Source organism: Coccinella septempunctata, chromosome 8 (assembly GCF_907165205.1).
Source record: "Coccinella septempunctata chromosome 8, icCocSept1.1, whole genome shotgun sequence".
In the NCBI taxonomy this organism is placed as follows: domain Eukaryota; kingdom Metazoa; phylum Arthropoda; class Insecta; order Coleoptera; family Coccinellidae; genus Coccinella; species Coccinella septempunctata.
The window spans coordinates 17,283,462-17,300,876 of record NC_058196.1 but is presented as its reverse complement, the minus strand read 5'-3'; the positions used below and the strand labels follow the sequence as shown (position 1 = coordinate 17,300,876).

Below are 17,415 nucleotides of genomic sequence, written 5' to 3'. Positions count from 1 at the left end.
GCAGAATGGAGCAGGAAATCAATTTTTCTTGTCGCATCATCTTCAAAATGGAAATCGACCGACGAGAAAATTCCTTAAGGGGTATGTTAGGTTGGGAAATGTATCTTGTCACGCCATCCGAAAAGAAAGCTTCTCGATGGTCGATACTTTTGCTAGAAATCCAACATCTAACATGGACTTGCAAAGAAGGATAGAGGAGAATAAACCAATAGAAGAATTATCAAACCTCATTTCCATCCCTGCTTACCTGAAACTGCCTCCTATCGCGACGTAAACACCAAAAAACGGAAACCGTAAAATAAACGCAAGCGATTAAGAAGCAAAACACTCCGTACACTATATACTGTTGTCTAATGTTCAAAGCGAAGCCGAACACGTCATTGACTACCAATACGGTCAACAGCGAATGGAATATCATGGCTACGAAAGTGTTGAAACCGAATATAAGTCCGAAAGTGTCCAACTTCAGTTTTTTGGCGATTTCTGCGCTGGACACTGTTATGGCAAAATGATAGAACACAGAAAAGATTATGTAGCAGAAGTAGCAAATGTAGACGTTGGCAGTTGTTGCGGCCCATATCACGATGAGGCCCTGGAATGCCGAACAGAAGACGAGCAAAAATCGGCCGTGTTTCGACCAATCGACGTCTATAAAACCTACCAGTAAGGCGGCAAAAAAGCCGAAAATAGTCAATATGGCCTCTACCAAACCGTTGTAGAGTGTTTGACCGGTGCCGCCTATGATAGCCTGCCATAGAGGTTGCATGTATACTTGCACTTGAAGGAAGCAGGCCATACCGAGGGCATACCAAAGGGACCAATAGATCACGTATGCGTTGGTGTAAGACTCCTTGATTTCGGAAAGCATCAGACAAATGCCATTCTTGATTTTTTCCTTTTTGGAGATCATACCTTGTTCCTCGTCTTCTCGATGGAAGTATATGGTGTTTTGTACCGAAGGGAGAAGGAAGCTCCAAAACGTGGCGACAACCATTGCTAAAGAACAAAGGAAGATATAATATATTCATTGGTGGTATTAAATTCTATAATTTGATTTGTCAATAGTTAACAAGTTCAGTAGATGACAGTACAGTAGATTAAAATTGTATAGATAAAAATAATTCAATAGGAGCGAGAAACGTGCGAGAATCATTTGTCGTATTACCTCTAGTATTTTTCGATAAAATCCAAGAAGATAGGCATTTTTAGTTAAACTAGCAGGCCAGGAGAGAAATAGCATAGTTAAATTAATTTCAATTTCAATATTGAGGCCAAAAACATTAGAGGGAAGTCACCGAATATGGAATACCATTTTGTTCTAGGGATATAAAAAAAAACTTCGATGAACTGAATGCAGTTCAGCGTTATTACTACACAGTTATATACACTGCGCAAAAAAATTAACGCACATTCTGAAAATCTCAATTTTAATGAAAGTTAACTCTACATTGACTTTATAACTTATTTTTTATGTTCTCTCGGGAAGGTTTTGAAAAAAACAAGACACATTAAATGGAAGAAAAATTCAGGATTTCACCGAATCTTATGTGCAAGAAGAGAAATGAACAATTTTCAAAATACTGAAATGCTGATAAGTGATTTAATACTTGGTATTTCCACCCCTTGCGTTAATTACAGCTCGGCAACGACGGTTCATACCAAAAATGAGTGATCTTAAAATGTTCTGATCTAATCCTTCCCAGATTTCTCCGAGTTGGATTCCTAAGTCATTAAGAGTAGCTTGATGATTTTCTGAACTTCTCAGCCTTCTATTGAGGTTGTCCCAAACCTGCTCAATCGGATTGAGATCTGGACATCTTGCTGGCCATTCCATTCGAGAGACTTCAACCTCTTCAAGGTACTCCTGAACGATGCGCGCACGATGGGGTCTGGCATTATCGTCCATAAAAATAAAATTTTCACCAATGTATGGGGCAAATGGCACTACATGCTCTTCAAGAATGTTCCTTATATACTTATCAGCATTCATAGCTCCATTATCAACGACCACTAGGTCTGTGCGAGCAGTCAAAGATATTCCGCCCCCGAAACCAGTAGTATTCAGGAAATTGCACTGAGCATATCTTTCATGTGGACGTCTGTATACAAGGGAACATCGATCACAATGGTAGAGGCAGAATCTAGACTCATCCGTGAAGAGAACTCTTTCCCAATCGGCCTCTTTCCAATGGATATGCTCTCTCGCAAAATCCAAACGCGCCCTTCGATGGGCTGGGGTAAGAGATGGGCATCTTGCCGCCACACGAGGCCTTAAATCATATTCTCTGAGTTTGCTCAAGCTGAATTTGAAGGAGGCGAGCGGTTGCAAACCGTTGTCTCAACGAAGAAACTCTCAAGTAACGTTCTTGAATGGCAGTTGTTATCCGTGGTCTACCCTGTCCTGGTCTTCGGACATTCATACCTGTCTCCCTGAATCGCTGCAACATTCCGGACACACTTGTATGGGAAACTCCAAACCTTTCTGGTGTATGTCCACCTTTCTTCTCGCAAAACTACGGCTTAGGCCATTCCTCTTGGGTCAAATTGCGTGTTTCGCGTTGCATAGCGATCGAGTGTAGAAAATCAAACGAAAGAAAAACTATTGATCACTAGAATTGATCGAAAACAACTGATTTTAGAATGGAGCCAATACATTCAAAATCTGATATCATCTTTTTTTATTCCTGCTGGGAAAAAAACATCTGTATTGAAGAAAACCGTTGAAAGTGGATAACATATGCATGCATAATTCTGATAAAAATAATTATCATTGAGAACACCTTCAGTTGTAGAATAAATTTGAGATTTCCATAATGTGCATTAATTTTTTTGCGCAGTGTATATTTCATCAGATTGAATGAACTCCTTATCTCATATCGTCATGAGAATCGAAACTTGCAGACTTTGATAATTGATTGTACTGGTTTTTCCGAAAGGAAGGAAATCGTTGGTTGCAAGTTTGCGGTATTAATATAACTAGGAAATTTATGTTACTGTTCGAAATTTCCCAGGTCATCGATTGCAAAGAAGATTACATCCCATTCCTCTACTGATAAAAGCAAAATTTATACTATACTTGGAACACTGCATTTAGTAGCAATGCATGCATTTTCCAATTTATATTCGAGTATAAACAATTTCCTTCAAATTGGGTAGTATCATTTTACCTAAATGTAAACTTTCGAATTTTCGGCCGAAAATAGTAAATCGATTGGATTTGACCCATCGATGAAGAATAATTAATCATCATAGTTTCCATACAATCTAAACAGTTGTCATAATTCTCGAATCGTTATAGGGAATTCCACTGGTGAAACCAGATGAGGATCTAAGATCACATTTCAAAATGTATGCACCAGCGGAATTCGCTATTAATTGTTCCCATTGTAAATAAATCTTCTGTGATCAATTTTCAGAAATGACCCTTAATACAAATAATATGTCCGCAGTACACTCACCTCCTAATGTAATATAGTTAAGCTGCTTGTAGTCCATGAGATTATAAGTTACCAAAACTTGTGAGAGCGCCCCAGCTAAAAATCTTCCAAATAACAAAGAGGCTCTAGTGTGTGAAGTCACTGCTTGGTAGTGTTCCTTATCAACTTTTGCATATATGTAAGTGTAATATGCTACCTCGGAGGCCATGAAGATACTGTAGAATATCTGAAAGGAGCGGTAAAGTGCATGCAGTCAAATTGATACTCGTAAATCGGGTGTAATTCAAAAGCTTAATTGGTAATAGATTCATTATGTATATCGTCTGATATTCCTGCTACAAATTTGGATAGGTAATATTCAGATGAAATTTCTCAAAATAAAACAAGAAAAAATTAAAACTGTTAACTTGTTGTTGAAACTTTGAAAACAAATGGTCAAAGAATGCTATAGAATGACCAGCTGGAGTATGGATTTTTCTTGTAGTACAGTACCATCAAATTATTGATATTCAAATACAAAATCAACAACAAGATACTGGCACCTATTGAAAATCATTTACATGATTCATTTTTTTTGTTTCGATTTCATAAGCTAAGAGCGACCGGAGCGACCTAGTACACCCCTGTCTTGCTCCAAAAAATTTCCGAGCCGAGTAAGTTTTTGAGGCGTCCAAAATTCACCTTGTTATAAAAGGGACAAGTTGAGAGTGAAAAGTGATTAAAAAGGACGTTTGGCGATTCAGATAGTTCAGTGCAATAAGTAGTAAACATAAATAAAAATACAGTACAATCGCGATAACGTGAACAGAATCAAACCAGGGTTGTTCACACAATAGAGGTTGTTCATGTTACCGGAGGTCACTGAAATACAAACTCTAAAACATATTGCTATACAGATTTATTATCTAATAAAACTAAAATACATTCTTAGGCCTGCCGCAGACATGCAACTTTGATTGCAAGCGGTTCGAGGGCGCACACGAAGGCAATCGCTGCAACTTTTCAGTTGCATGTCTGCGCGGCTCCATATGAATGCATTGTACTCACATCTGCAACTAAACAGTTGCGCAACTAAAAATTGCATGTCTGCGGCAGGCCTCATAGAAGATTTACAATGGTTGACAAAATTGTGAGATCTTAGTTTGCACCCTTTTTGGCAGAAACAATGTTGTTCACGTTATTGAGCCGTTCTAACGAGCGAGTGTTCACAGTATCGCGATTGTACTGTACAAGTGTATACAGGGTAAGTCTTCCGACTCGTAAAGATATTTCAACAGTAGAGTCTTAAGATAAAAAAAAATACAATTTTTTCCAATTCGGACCTGATTAAAAGATATAGCCATTTTGAATTTTCATAATGAGCTGTGCCACGTGCCACCCCTGAAAAAACAATATTTCCTTCAGAATAACTAGCTAAATCTGTGACACTACGCATCTGTGGATTCAGCCAAAGTACCCAATTTTTCAAATTTCACAGATACTTTTCAATTTTTGAACATGAAATTACTCGAAAACGGCGCATTAAAGGAGAAAATATGAAGAATACTTTTATTTTACAAAACGTTCAAATATTCATTAGATAGCGTCCAACTTAGTTTCAAGCAGAGACAAGAGTGGTTTCAAGAGTTTTTGGTACGTAGGCCATAATGAAAAAACTGGAAGTCGTGGGACTCGTGGGTGATATCTTGAGTTCGAAAAATATTAATCAAATAAATGAAAACTAGTATATATTTCGAAATTCATTTCATTCAATAACTCGTCGCGAGTTTAACTGAAAGCGGGTACCTCGAAGTAGTTTTTCTCGGTCAAAGGATCTGGGAATGCATTAGTCATTCGGCAAGATTTATCCAATTTTTGGTCAAAAATTCTTCACAATGATAGTTTTCCGATTCCTATTCCTAAGAATATGGCCTTTTTCGACGAATTTGCTCTCTTGAACACCCCATATACAGGGTGTGTGGATTCTGCAGTTCGCATACATGTTCATTATATTTATTGTTGATACCATTCTTAGTGATACAAGTGGCAAAAACCGATATTTTTTGTCGGCTTACTCAATCAAAACATGAAAAAAAAAATTTCAAATGCTTGTAAATCCTAAACGAAAACGAATCGGACCTACGTTCATAGGAAAAAAACGTTCAAAAGAAGCACGGCTACCTTCTGTCAAAGTTTGTCATAGAGCTTGTAGAACACCCTGTATAGCGCTCAGATAATACGCTTTATTTATTTTCCTACTAGCGTTTCGAAAGTATTATTACTTTCCACACGCATTAGCGTTTGGAAACTAGTACTTTTCAAAAATCGTGCGTTCTTTTCGCATATGCGTGCGGAAAGTGAATAGCAGGCATAGACTAATGAAGGAATTCATGAGTCTTGGATAGCAGGGCTTTTTTCCGCACGCAAATATTGAAGAGTCACCACCATTCTTTGTTTCTCTTGAAAAGAGCTCGAAAATATGTAATCCGTTTTCTTCTTGCTCTTATAGTTCTCGAGATCACCTCAGTAGACTACGAATTTTGCCCACCCTGTACATGATTATGGCAGACAGCCGCGCCAAGTTAGCGACAAAAACAATTTTGATAATCCCTTTAAGCTAGCTTCAAATGATACTCTCTTCAAAGTTTATGGTTTGTTCCAAATACTGTTTTTATAATAACAAATTTTCAGGGTTCGCATAAAAATACGACAAAACTGTAATTTCTTCATTTTGCCATCCACAACATTTCTGTTTCCCTACCATTATTTCTTATGAAAGGAACCAAAATTTCTCACATAATTATAATTGTTTTATTGACGGTAGATTTCTGGAAAGTCTATAGGTTTGTCAGGAAATATCTCATATCACAGAAGAATCTAATTTGTTCTATCAACTACTCGATTACACTCGCCATTAATTAGAATATGATATTATCAAGTATACAGAGAACTGAAATATGGATTTGATGAAATCGAATTTCGCAGATGTAAAGTTTTGATAATCCTGCTGTATAGGTACCATTTCTAATATTGCATTATTTGATAATATGATAAATAATTGGAACTTAATGCGGTCCCCATCTTAGAATCGTATTATTCGAGTCTATGAGACATTTTTATTGGTTTTTAATAGTACAATCATAATTCGTAAAAAAAAATTCTGTGATGCCATTTGGAAAAATGTAGTTGACAGAGCTACACTTAAGGTGTAACTGTGGGAGTAATAAAATATTTTATGTAGTTATTATTCTCAACTACAAGTAAAATCGAAGAGTTACTCTTCGGTATACTTTTGGATGAGGATGAGGTTGAGAAAGAATGACCCTATGTATCTATATTATGACAGCCACAGTTGTAATATTGCACAATATTACTATTTGGGTACATTGAACCAAAGATTCCCCTTTGATTGAACTGGATAATTTTTATTGAGTTCAATAAAAGAGTTTCAATGTTCATTTTCAAACTCAATATTTCGAAAATTCATAAACATATTAAAAGAATTCTCTCTTTCATTTGAAAAAAAAAAGTTGCAGTTATACAACCTCTTTCTTCAGATCATTATAAAAAGTATCGCTCTTTCAATTGGACTAAATCACCAGTATTATAAATAGCCACTAATTTGTTATAAGTACCAATAATACAATTCAACAATAAAATAAATTATTTTCACTGTAATTATTTTGATAGCCAAGACATTGTCTCATAAAGATTCAGATTAAAATAAAAATTGATCAACTTTTTTTTCCTCTTTTGTTTGGTTTTATCCATTTGCAAACAAATGTTAATCATTCATGAATAATGAATTCCTTGAAGTTGATACAAACCCACTGTATTGAAATATTTAATTCAAGTCGCTCGTAATATGAGAAGGCTGATACAGAAATTGCAATGTACAATCGAATTTAATTGCTTGTTTTGAATTTTCATGATTCAAGGAATAATATCGCTTCACTTAGATATATGAATAATACTTATTCATATATCTATATCTATATCTATTCAAAATTTTTCACGACGATCGAAAACGAAAAATGTTGAGGTGATATAGCCAATACTCGATGAAAATGTATGATTAAACTAGAAACAGGATTATATGATTTTTCACTAAGGATAAGTTCAGAACAGAAAACAGAATGGTATGCTTATATTGTAACTAATTGGTGTTTGAAAAATTGCGCATTATAGTCATTATATGAAGTTCATTTTCACCAAGCAAGTTAATTCTTAGTGATCCAAAAGCTGTGCAGTACCAGTTATTGACAGAGGTGTCATCTATGTGAGCCTTAGGTATTTAAAACAATTCAGTTTGACCAAAATTTTAAGACACTATGTTCAAAATTAAAATCTTTCGACGAATATATCTTTAAAATTACCTCCATTACTTGAAGAGAAAACAGCGACGTCGTCCATATCAGCATAGAAGAGAATACAATCCCAGACAAACCGGTAACTATTATCAAAGGTTTATAACGCAACAAATCTGTGATGAGAAACACTACAACCAAAAGGACCAAGTAGCCATAGGTTCCTACTGGGTAAACCTCCGAAATAACCTCTTCTCCTGTTATGTTTCTCCATGGACCGCTCAAGTATTCATATATGAAGTGCTCAGAGGGTCGTATTTCCTTAAAAAACCCGAAGACGCACAATAAAAGGGATAACTTCAACCATGTTTCCATGTTAATCTTCCTTATTTAAAATCGGAAAAATCAAAGTTTTATTCAAAAACATTCAGTACTGGAAACTATAATTACGTAAATTGCGAGACACGCAATACTACTCAAATGGTGTCGACTCAAAGTTTCGTTCATTAAATGCAACTGCAAGTTTCCTGTTGACCTAGGAAAATGCCGGTTGGAGCGACGCCACAATTCTTGATGCGGACTCATTGCTATCGCAAATTCCCCAACTTCGTTTCTTCGAAATGCAATTTGGAATTTCTATTGAAAAGGTTAAGTTATTTCAGATCAAGGTTATCTCAAGGTCTGCGAATTTTCTATGGACGAAAAATATAATGATAATCCTCAAGGAGATATATCCTTGAATAATCCTTTCATAACTGGATAATCCAAATAAAGGAACAATAAAATATTCTCAAATAGCTAAAATTAAATCATCACCGGAGAAACCTCGCATGATCAAATTGTTTGGTGATTTTTCTATGTTCGCTTAGATTTCTTGTTCAATTTGAATCGGTTTGATTAAATTTCATAATTTATTTGTCACATTCGAAAAATTAACTGTTTATCAAAAGGTCATGGAGGTTTAATTGAAATAATGGCAATTCTCATCATGCGTTCATGTCAATATATTGTGATCAGTCCTAATAAAGAGCTGAATAATTAATTTTGAGCGTCTTTCTGCGTTCATTGGGATAACACATACCCAACGGTATAGATACACTATTATCTATAAGTATTTTGGTTTCTACTCTACATTCAACTCAAGCATCTGCCTATACCAAGAGTTTGGTATCTCTCATTAGAAGTGTCCATAAACATAAACCATAGCCAAAAAAATACTTTGGCTTATAACGTGCGTTCAAAATAATTCGTCGTCAAATAGGCTTTGAAATCCTGAAGGTTGATATCTAATGATGCGAAGATATACCGGGTGAGCCATTTGAAATAAGAAAGTAGTAACCAGCACAAAATTATGATTAGTAAAAGACCATAAAAGTCTAATAGGCCATCGCTGTGAATCAGCCTTTATACACGAAGAACCAGGATGAAATAATAATAATATAAATCTATCTAAAAAAGCAGATTATGTTTTCTGGAGATCCGCAAAATTTTGCAGGAGATCATGGTTAATGATAAAAGAAATAGTAATTATACACATTTATTAGACATATAAATAACAGTCAAATTCTTATAAAATCTCTTGTTTTAATTTACTTAGAAATACATATACTAAATGTAGTAATCGTCTTTATGATACACTTCCATTAGCAATCTGTGAATATAGGACGGTGAATAACCATTTCTGAAAAGAGAAAATATGTTATTGTAAATGCCAGTAATTACTGTGCTTGAAGCTATAGGAACTGTTTAGTTAGAGGATTATTTATTGTAATTGTAATTAGGTATCTTTCAAACTAAAAGGAAAAATATGCTAATAAAAAAATCAGAATATGGGATTCATCTATTGTAATTTGATGCAACATGTTTAAACTAATTTTTTGCCCAATCGGTTCTTAGCCCACCTGGAAGCGGACGAGAACTGACCAGATAAGAACCAGCACAGTCAGAACCTTCAGTTCTCTGATTCCAAGCAGAGACGAATGGCTCTGTCACAAGAAACTCTATTTACAAGGACCTTATTGGTTTACTGGCGGCTCCAGAACCAAACAGGGCTCTGGAGCCGTTGTCCATAGTCTGAGCAGGTTGGCGACAGCATTACAGGCGGAAATTTTCACCATCAGCCTATGCGCCAACCATCTGCTTGACATGGTTTGGATGGATAGTTCAATAAAAAGCCTAAGGGATAGCCAAGCTGCCATCAAATCTCTCGCAGCTGACAAATGCAACTTAGCACAGGTACTCGAAAGCAGATGTAACCTCTCCAAATTGGGAAGTCACAACAGACTGCAGCTTATTTGGGTACCTGGACACTCGGGCTTTAGAGGCAATGAATAATCGGATGCTCTAGCCAGAGAAGGCGCAACCTCAACGTTTATTGGCCCTGGACCTACTATAGGAATTTCTAATTCCTTAATCAGGGAGCGAAACAATAGCTGGATAAGGCAGAGGGCCCTCTTCTTCTTCTACGTGCGGTGCCCCACTGGGTTGAACTGAGGCCTCGTGACCCATTGTTCGTCCGCTTGTAGTTGAATAGACTCAAACTCTGTGACATGCTGACAAAAACGCCACACGTCGACAGAGAGGAGTCCCTCTCACCATAGGAGTTATAGGAGTTGTGTTTCCTAGGTGTGTCATCCCTAAAGCCCGTTTGCAACAGCCGAGAATTCTCTAGAAAATTTACTCGAGATTTCATGCGCCGTGAATTATGTACCGTTGCATACGCACTTTCGGTAGAATTCTCTGTTCAGTTGCGTACTAAATAGGCTCCGCCCTTTTCTTGCGAGAATTTTGTAGAGAATTCTCCAGAGAATTCTCGGCTGTTGCAAACGGGCTTAAGACTTCAAGGTTGCTACAGAAGAACAGAATGTGTTCAACCGTTTCATCCGTGCTCCTGCACCAGCGGCACAGGGAACAGCTAGTCAGTCCTATTCTATAAGACTGTCTATAGGAGTGTTTATTAAACAAATGGCTAGTCATAGCTTCAGTCACTAGACTCAGGCACAAAGGATGGTCACTCAATGAGAAGCCTGTCTGGGACCACTTCTCATGCTCCATTCAGAGGAAAATTTTCTGTCTAGCCATCTATTAAAAAGAAGTTCTTGACAGATGTACGACAGATAGGCAGCGCCGGTCCCGGACCAAAAAAAACTGAGCGGGCTCCCCGTTTTGCAAGTATGTCTGCCTTCTCGTTTCCCGGAAGTCCTGCGTGCGCTGGGCACCAGATATCTTTCACAATTTTATCAGAGCCTAGCTCCCGCAGAGCCAATCTGCATTCCTCTACTAGGTGTGAGTTAACCCTTTCCTTAGAAAGGGCTTTCAGGGTTCCCCGACTGTCACAACAAATATAGATGTGTTGGCCGGAGCACCCTCTGCGGATATTCTCCAGTGTGCGGGCCAAAACAGCATACAGTTCAGCCTGAGCTGTAGAACAATCCTTCCCTAGGGGGATGGACAGATTGAAAAGAGGTTCCACAATTCCCACTCCAGTCCCTGTGGGCATCACAGAGCCATCGGTGAACCAAGTGGGACCTTCAGGCTCAAGGAGCCTGTTTGGTGTAGACCATAGGTCCCTGTCAGGAACAATTACCCTGGAGGGTTCGGCAAAGTAGAAGCTGGTGCCCGCGCGGTCCCTTCTATGGAGAAGGGATGCGTTGGCATCCTTCATCATATTAAGAGCGTGCCCCTTGAATAGTCCTCTATCGCGCCATTGTCCCTGTTCCCAAACTCTAAGAGCTGTCTTCATAGCCACCCGTGTAACTGCAAGGTGTAAAGGAGGTTAGCCCAGCAGACACTCCATAGCTGCCTTAGGGGTGGATCTCAGAGCGCCTGTGATGGTTAGACATTCGTTCCTCTGACATCTAGTCATAATGGTGCGACTGCAGTTCTTCCCCATGGAAGTCCACCACACCAGAGATGCGTAGGTAAGGATAGGCTTCACCACTACAGTGAACAACCAGTGCATAATGTGTGGTTTGATGCCCCATCCTTAACCAAGCACTCTTCGAGTAGACCAAAAAATTACATTAGCCTTGTTCGATTGAGTCTCAGTGTGTTTGTTCCACAATAATTTGTGGTCCAGTGTCACACTGAGATATCGAACTTGCTCGGATAGGGTGAGCCTAATCCCAAACAAGCTTGAAGCTTGATGTTGTGGGGCACCATCCTCCTAGTAAAAAGAACAATCTCTGTTTTACCAGGGTTAACCGAGAGTTCGTTGTCTAAGCACCATCGTTCAATCATCGCAGATCATTCTGCATCAGATCGAAGATGACCCTGATTACCTTACTCTGATCAGTAGGACAAGGTCATCCTCATAGGCCACTAAAACGAGCCCAGCCCTCGTCAGCTCGACCAGCAGAGGGCTCTGGTGCAACCATTCTAGACTGCGTCACTCGCACAGGGCCATCTCAGTGCCTGTTAGGCCATACACAAATCGATGGCTAGGATTCTCTAGAACCAATCTGAGATCTATAATGACGATCATAACGGGACATTACAGGCTCAAAGCCATAGAAATCATAATATATATACTTACTCTAGAATGCTAATCCAGTAGTAAAAAATGCGGCGAAAAATTGACAGTTGTCGTTAAAGCGAATGCGCGACATTAGTTTATTTCAACTCGAACGTTGCCTAGACTTTCCTAACTTATGTCAGTCGAATTGTTTATTTGGTATAAATGAAAAATAAACATATTTCATTCGGTGAAAAATTATTATTTTTCGATTCATACAGGACTTCTTGTCGGTATTGAACACATGCATGGATGACTAATTGTGTTTATATATGCTTTGTTTTAGAAAATCAGTACAATGATGTTGCAGGTTTCAATGAAAATATATCGGGATCTCGGAGGTGACGTGTTATAAGTCCAAATCTAAATTTGTCGATAGAGGTATTATTGAGTATTCATTTATTGTTTGACCAAACCGTGAATTGGCTGAAGATTGGAGTTTCATAGCGAATTCCATGGTAACAACTGGTGCTTACTAAATATTTGGAACTCACAACAGAAATTCCAGAAGATCTAAAAATGGAAATATCACCAATGCAATTCGATATTATCGCAGATTCGATTAGATGAACAGGTACCTAAGCATTGAGTGCATATTATAAACTCCGTGCAACAATTTTGAAATATCCTGATCTAGTGCGATACTACTATATACCATCAATGGAATTCGCTATCAGTGGAACTCGATAATTCATTCAAGTTTTGAATTTTTTTTTGCATTTATTATTTTTAAAATGAGTACACAAGTACATTTCAGAAAATGTGACTTAACTTCTTACCTCTGAGCAGATCGTGCAACATTGAAAAATCAAATGACTGAAAGAAAACGCGTTGTTGTCCGACATACCTTCGTTGCATGAATTGCCCCCTCTTCATAAGATTTGATTGACAGAATATTCAGAAATTCGGCAACGTTCTATTAAAAAATAAACTAATGATGCGCATTCGTATTAACGACCACTGTCAATTTTTCGCCGCATTTCTTACTACTGGATTAGCATTCTAGAGTAATAATATATAATATGATTTCTATGCTCAAAGCTCACTTACACAAACTTAGCATCGTCAATGAATCACTCGGCAGGCTCTGCCTAGAGGAGGACGAAACCATTTATCACATCCTCTGTGTCTGCCCGGCGGCAGACAGTGTCAGACTTGAAATCTTTGGCTCTAAAAAGCCGAATCTAGAGGAACTCAAGGATCACTCTCCCTCTGATATCATCTCCTTCCTGAGTATGATGGAACTGGAGGGAGAAGTTAAGCTCTCTGAGCTTGTTTTTTTTTTTACATCTAGTTGAATTAGATGTGATATGAAGATGCTTTAGCAAAATAGTATTAAAACATCAATTAAATCCTGTAATTTCTCTGAATGAAATAACATAAAAAAAGATCTGTTACTCACTGGTGAGCAATAATGAAAAGCTGGATAAGTTCAGGAGGCACATAGTCGAAGATGGGGTCCACAATGTTGAATTTGGATGTGTTACATGTTTCCCACAGTTTTCTAGAACCAGCATTTCTGGCACTTTGATATTCCTCACAGCTCACAGTGAATTTTGGAGTCAACTTATACATATGCGTTAAAACTATTACCTGAAATGAAAATCTTAAATCAGTACTTGGCAAATATTGATTTTCAATTTAATATTGTTTGAAACCTGTAGGAGTAGAATGTATATTGTGCAATAAACGGCACTAAAAAAAAACTGCTTCTCCACCTTTTGGATTTCTATGTATGATGGATGTTTCATTTGAGAAATGTGGGTACTGAATGCTTAAGATGAAAAAAAATGGTCCTCATTTTCGTAAGAGCAAAAATAGGACAAAACTTTAAATCATTCGGGTCAATGAATAAAAATATGCTTTAATAAGAGGTAGGTAGTTCAAACATTTCTCATTAGAAATTGAAATACTATACAGATCCATTGATCTGTATAGTATTTCAATTTCAGGGCGCAGGTTAGAAACTTGTACAATAAAAATTAAAGGGCGTAGCATGAAAATAACAAACTAAAGTGGAGAATCTGAAATGTATTCGGAACTTACCGGTACTGAGAAATATTTGGCAGTTGCTGCTACATTGTGCACACCTGCAATGGTCTGGAGTCCTCCATCGGCATAAACCAAGTGTGTTCCAATTATTACCTTGTTTGTGCGAGTCATCAAGTCGAAAACATTAGTGTCTGGAATCAGACTTACTCGGATGTTGGGAACCTTAGCTAAATTGGCTGCCATAGTATGACCCTAAGAAATAGTTTTTTTAATATTCGAGAAACGTTCTAGGAATTGATAACACACATTGAAATGAATTCTGGAAGGATTAAACTTGATCGACAACAAAGCCCTTGGTAAACTCGATGTTTAAAAGGTGAGGACCATACGAACGGGGAAGGTCGTAAAATTTTATTGGATTTTTATGGCCGGTTGCAGTTGAAGCTCGCCTGTAAGTCATAGATGTATAATACTAACTGGTATTATAGGTCCATGCTGTAAGTACGCGCCTGTAAATCAACAGCTGTTATTTTATAAACAAGCTGATCGGACATTGTTCTTTTCATTGTTTAGTAGGCGCTGTTGCCAAATCGTAAAGTCGAAACCAAACGATTTAAATTTTAAAACCCCATATTCGAAGAATGATTTGGAATAGTTCCCGCGGTGCATTTGAAAAAATCATGAATGAAACTCATAATTATTCAGTTTAAACTTGCATATGCAGTGATAACCCAAATTGAGGAGAGTTCCACATTGTGATATGTATTTGAATTTCTGTTCTTTAAAGATATTCTCTTCAAGACCTATATACTTGTTGGGCATGAATTCATCCCCAAGCACTCCCCGCCTGAGATTCTGAAAAAATTATGCTAGGTCGAATAAAATTAGGTTATTTGAATTCAAACATCTTGCTCTACATAATCGAGAGGTATATAGGACTTGAAGGGCATCAAGGAGAATATATTAACAGAAATAAAATTCAAATATCCCAATTTTAATCGACTCTGTACAATTTATTCCGAGAATCAGGTGGGGTGTGGAGGGGGTTACACGAGAAAATCCGTTGGTATGTAGGTCTTGAAGAACACTTCGAGTAAAACATACTGACCAAAAAACAATTCAAATATTCCAAATTTCTTACTTGACAAAATCAGCTACTAAATGAGTCTTGAACAGAACCGTTAGTAAAATATATTAACTGAGAAATGAAATTGAAATATTTCAATTTAACTCGATACTTAAATATTTCTATTTCATTGACCGACTCGTTGTTCAATCCTAGAAGTAGTTAAGAATGATTGTAGATACCCCTGCCCTAGAAAAACGTCCAGTACAATATTAAATTTCCGCTTTTCAATGCCAACCCTGAACAACATTACAAATGACGATACAAGCTAGAGTATCAAATCTACCGATATGCTGATACACTTTGAAGATAAATCAAATTTAAATCTTGTTTAATCAGCCTTTTCACGCATTTTGTAAAATCCTTCGCTGTGCATTATACAATCAATATGTTAACCAAGTAAATCGAAGTAATAAAATGAACATCCAAACAAATTTCTTACAGCGATACTATTATACCATTAGGTGATGATAATGCGCCATCAAATTTGTAAATAATCACTATTCATATCAGTAATGACTCCTTTTTTGTTCCAAATAGTAAATTGCGGTTTCATATAACTTGAGCCTGTCAAGAACACATATAAAGAACTTTAAAGATTGAAAATAAAACTTGAATGTGATCATTAACAAGAGCACCACATTGAAGCCTAGTAAAAGACTAAATAACTTACCCCTAGAACTTGAGAAGACTCTACAACTACAACATGCATTGGCTTCTCTTTAGCCGCTGCCTTCAAAAATTGCTCCACCAAATTTGATTTTCCATAGGTCAAAATTACTTCAGTTGCAAAAATTTGATCAACAGCACGACTTGAAACATTGGCTGAACTAAAGAAACAAATTCACTGTAAGAATATCAATGAGCAAATACAGAACTCTCACCTGGATTCTAATTCAGCTCTATACTCAGAGGCACGCAGCAATAAATCATCCTTTAGGCTAGGTAGTTTTTTTGAGTAATCTGTAGCTGGTCCAGAATTAAGCTCAGTAATCATGTGATGTAAGGTTGTGTCTTCTCCTTTTCTCTGGAATGATAAAAAATTTCACCTGGATTAAAAAAAAATCTTTTCAACTTAACAATAATATCACTCAAATTCTAGCATTCATAAGCAAATATTTCAAAGCTAACTACACGGAAGCCACCCTAACACACTCATTGTTTCTTCAACCCATGCATGAATTAATAATCTGTCCTTAGGTATAGTTATCATTAATTTAGAGGTATACCAATTTACGATCTGCCGTTCTGTTATTCAAAAGTTTACAGATGATGTATATATACCTTCAACCCACTATCGTATTCCTCTCGGATGATTTTCAAGAAATGTCTCATCACATTAATAGCAACTATCTGATGAGGTAAAGTTTTCTCAACTAATTTTATGTTTGTCCTAATGAGTTCCATCAACTCTCTGAAAACAAGTGAGAAAATTAAAATTAGAATTCATCTTATGAAATTTCGGCCTTACTGTGCTGTTTCCCAGTTTTTTGCAGAAATCATAAACTTCAACAGTTCTTGAGTTCTCATTGCTATATCATAAGAGTTCTTCAATTTTCTGAAAACAAGATTATTTATAATATGATACAGAACAACCTATAATACATTGCATTACACAAGAAAAAATTATAACAACAACTTACCTAGTTACGATGTCCCCCATAAGCCCTTCTACAGTGGGCACTGCAACTTTTTTTTTACTTTCAGCCATGACAATCAAATTGGTGCAATCGTTATTGTTTGGAAGAAATTAATGTACAGTCTTTCAGGAATAAGTGTTGAAATTTCAAACAAAGAGCTCTTTGCTATGACAAAAAAACATGTTTCCTGGCTGAAGGAAATATAACCTCCAAAATAAATCTGTGATCTGAGTCCATGCCATAGATTGCAACACATATTACTCTTTTCGAAAACAATCTGAACAGAAATAACAATAGGTTTGTTCGTAGTGGCAATTCCCAACTAATCCACAACTGGCGTTCCCCCACCACTGAGAATCCGAGATCGGTCCTGGTTGCGTTCACAAACTTACTCAGAGCAAGCTCTGATTACCCGAAGCGT

General features: G+C 37.0%; 2 protein-coding genes across 2 annotated transcripts; both read right to left on the bottom strand.

The window, feature by feature from the left end:
* Positions 1-213: 213 nt before the first annotated feature.
* LOC123319147 (thiamine transporter 2-like) lies at positions 214-8,380 on the bottom strand. Its single transcript, XM_044906005.1, has 3 exons — positions 7,793-8,380; positions 3,459-3,663; positions 214-996 (listed from the first exon to the last, which is right to left on the bottom strand). Exons 1-3 carry the CDS (start codon positions 8,096-8,098, stop codon positions 221-223), a joined length of 1,287 nt encoding a protein of 428 aa, XP_044761940.1. The 5' UTR covers positions 8,099-8,380; the 3' UTR covers positions 214-220.
* Positions 8,381-9,244: 864 nt separating this feature from the next.
* Positions 9,245-17,178, bottom strand: LOC123319370 (translation initiation factor eIF-2B subunit beta). Its single transcript, XM_044906288.1, has 8 exons — positions 16,998-17,178; positions 16,826-16,912; positions 16,639-16,768; positions 16,239-16,381; positions 16,028-16,184; positions 14,283-14,480; positions 13,639-13,829; positions 9,245-9,404 (listed from the first exon to the last, which is right to left on the bottom strand). The coding sequence occupies exons 1-8, from the start codon at positions 17,063-17,065 to the stop codon at positions 9,332-9,334; spliced, it is 1,047 nt and encodes a 348-aa protein (XP_044762223.1). The 5' UTR covers positions 17,066-17,178; the 3' UTR covers positions 9,245-9,331.
* Positions 17,179-17,415: the final 237 nt, after the last annotated feature.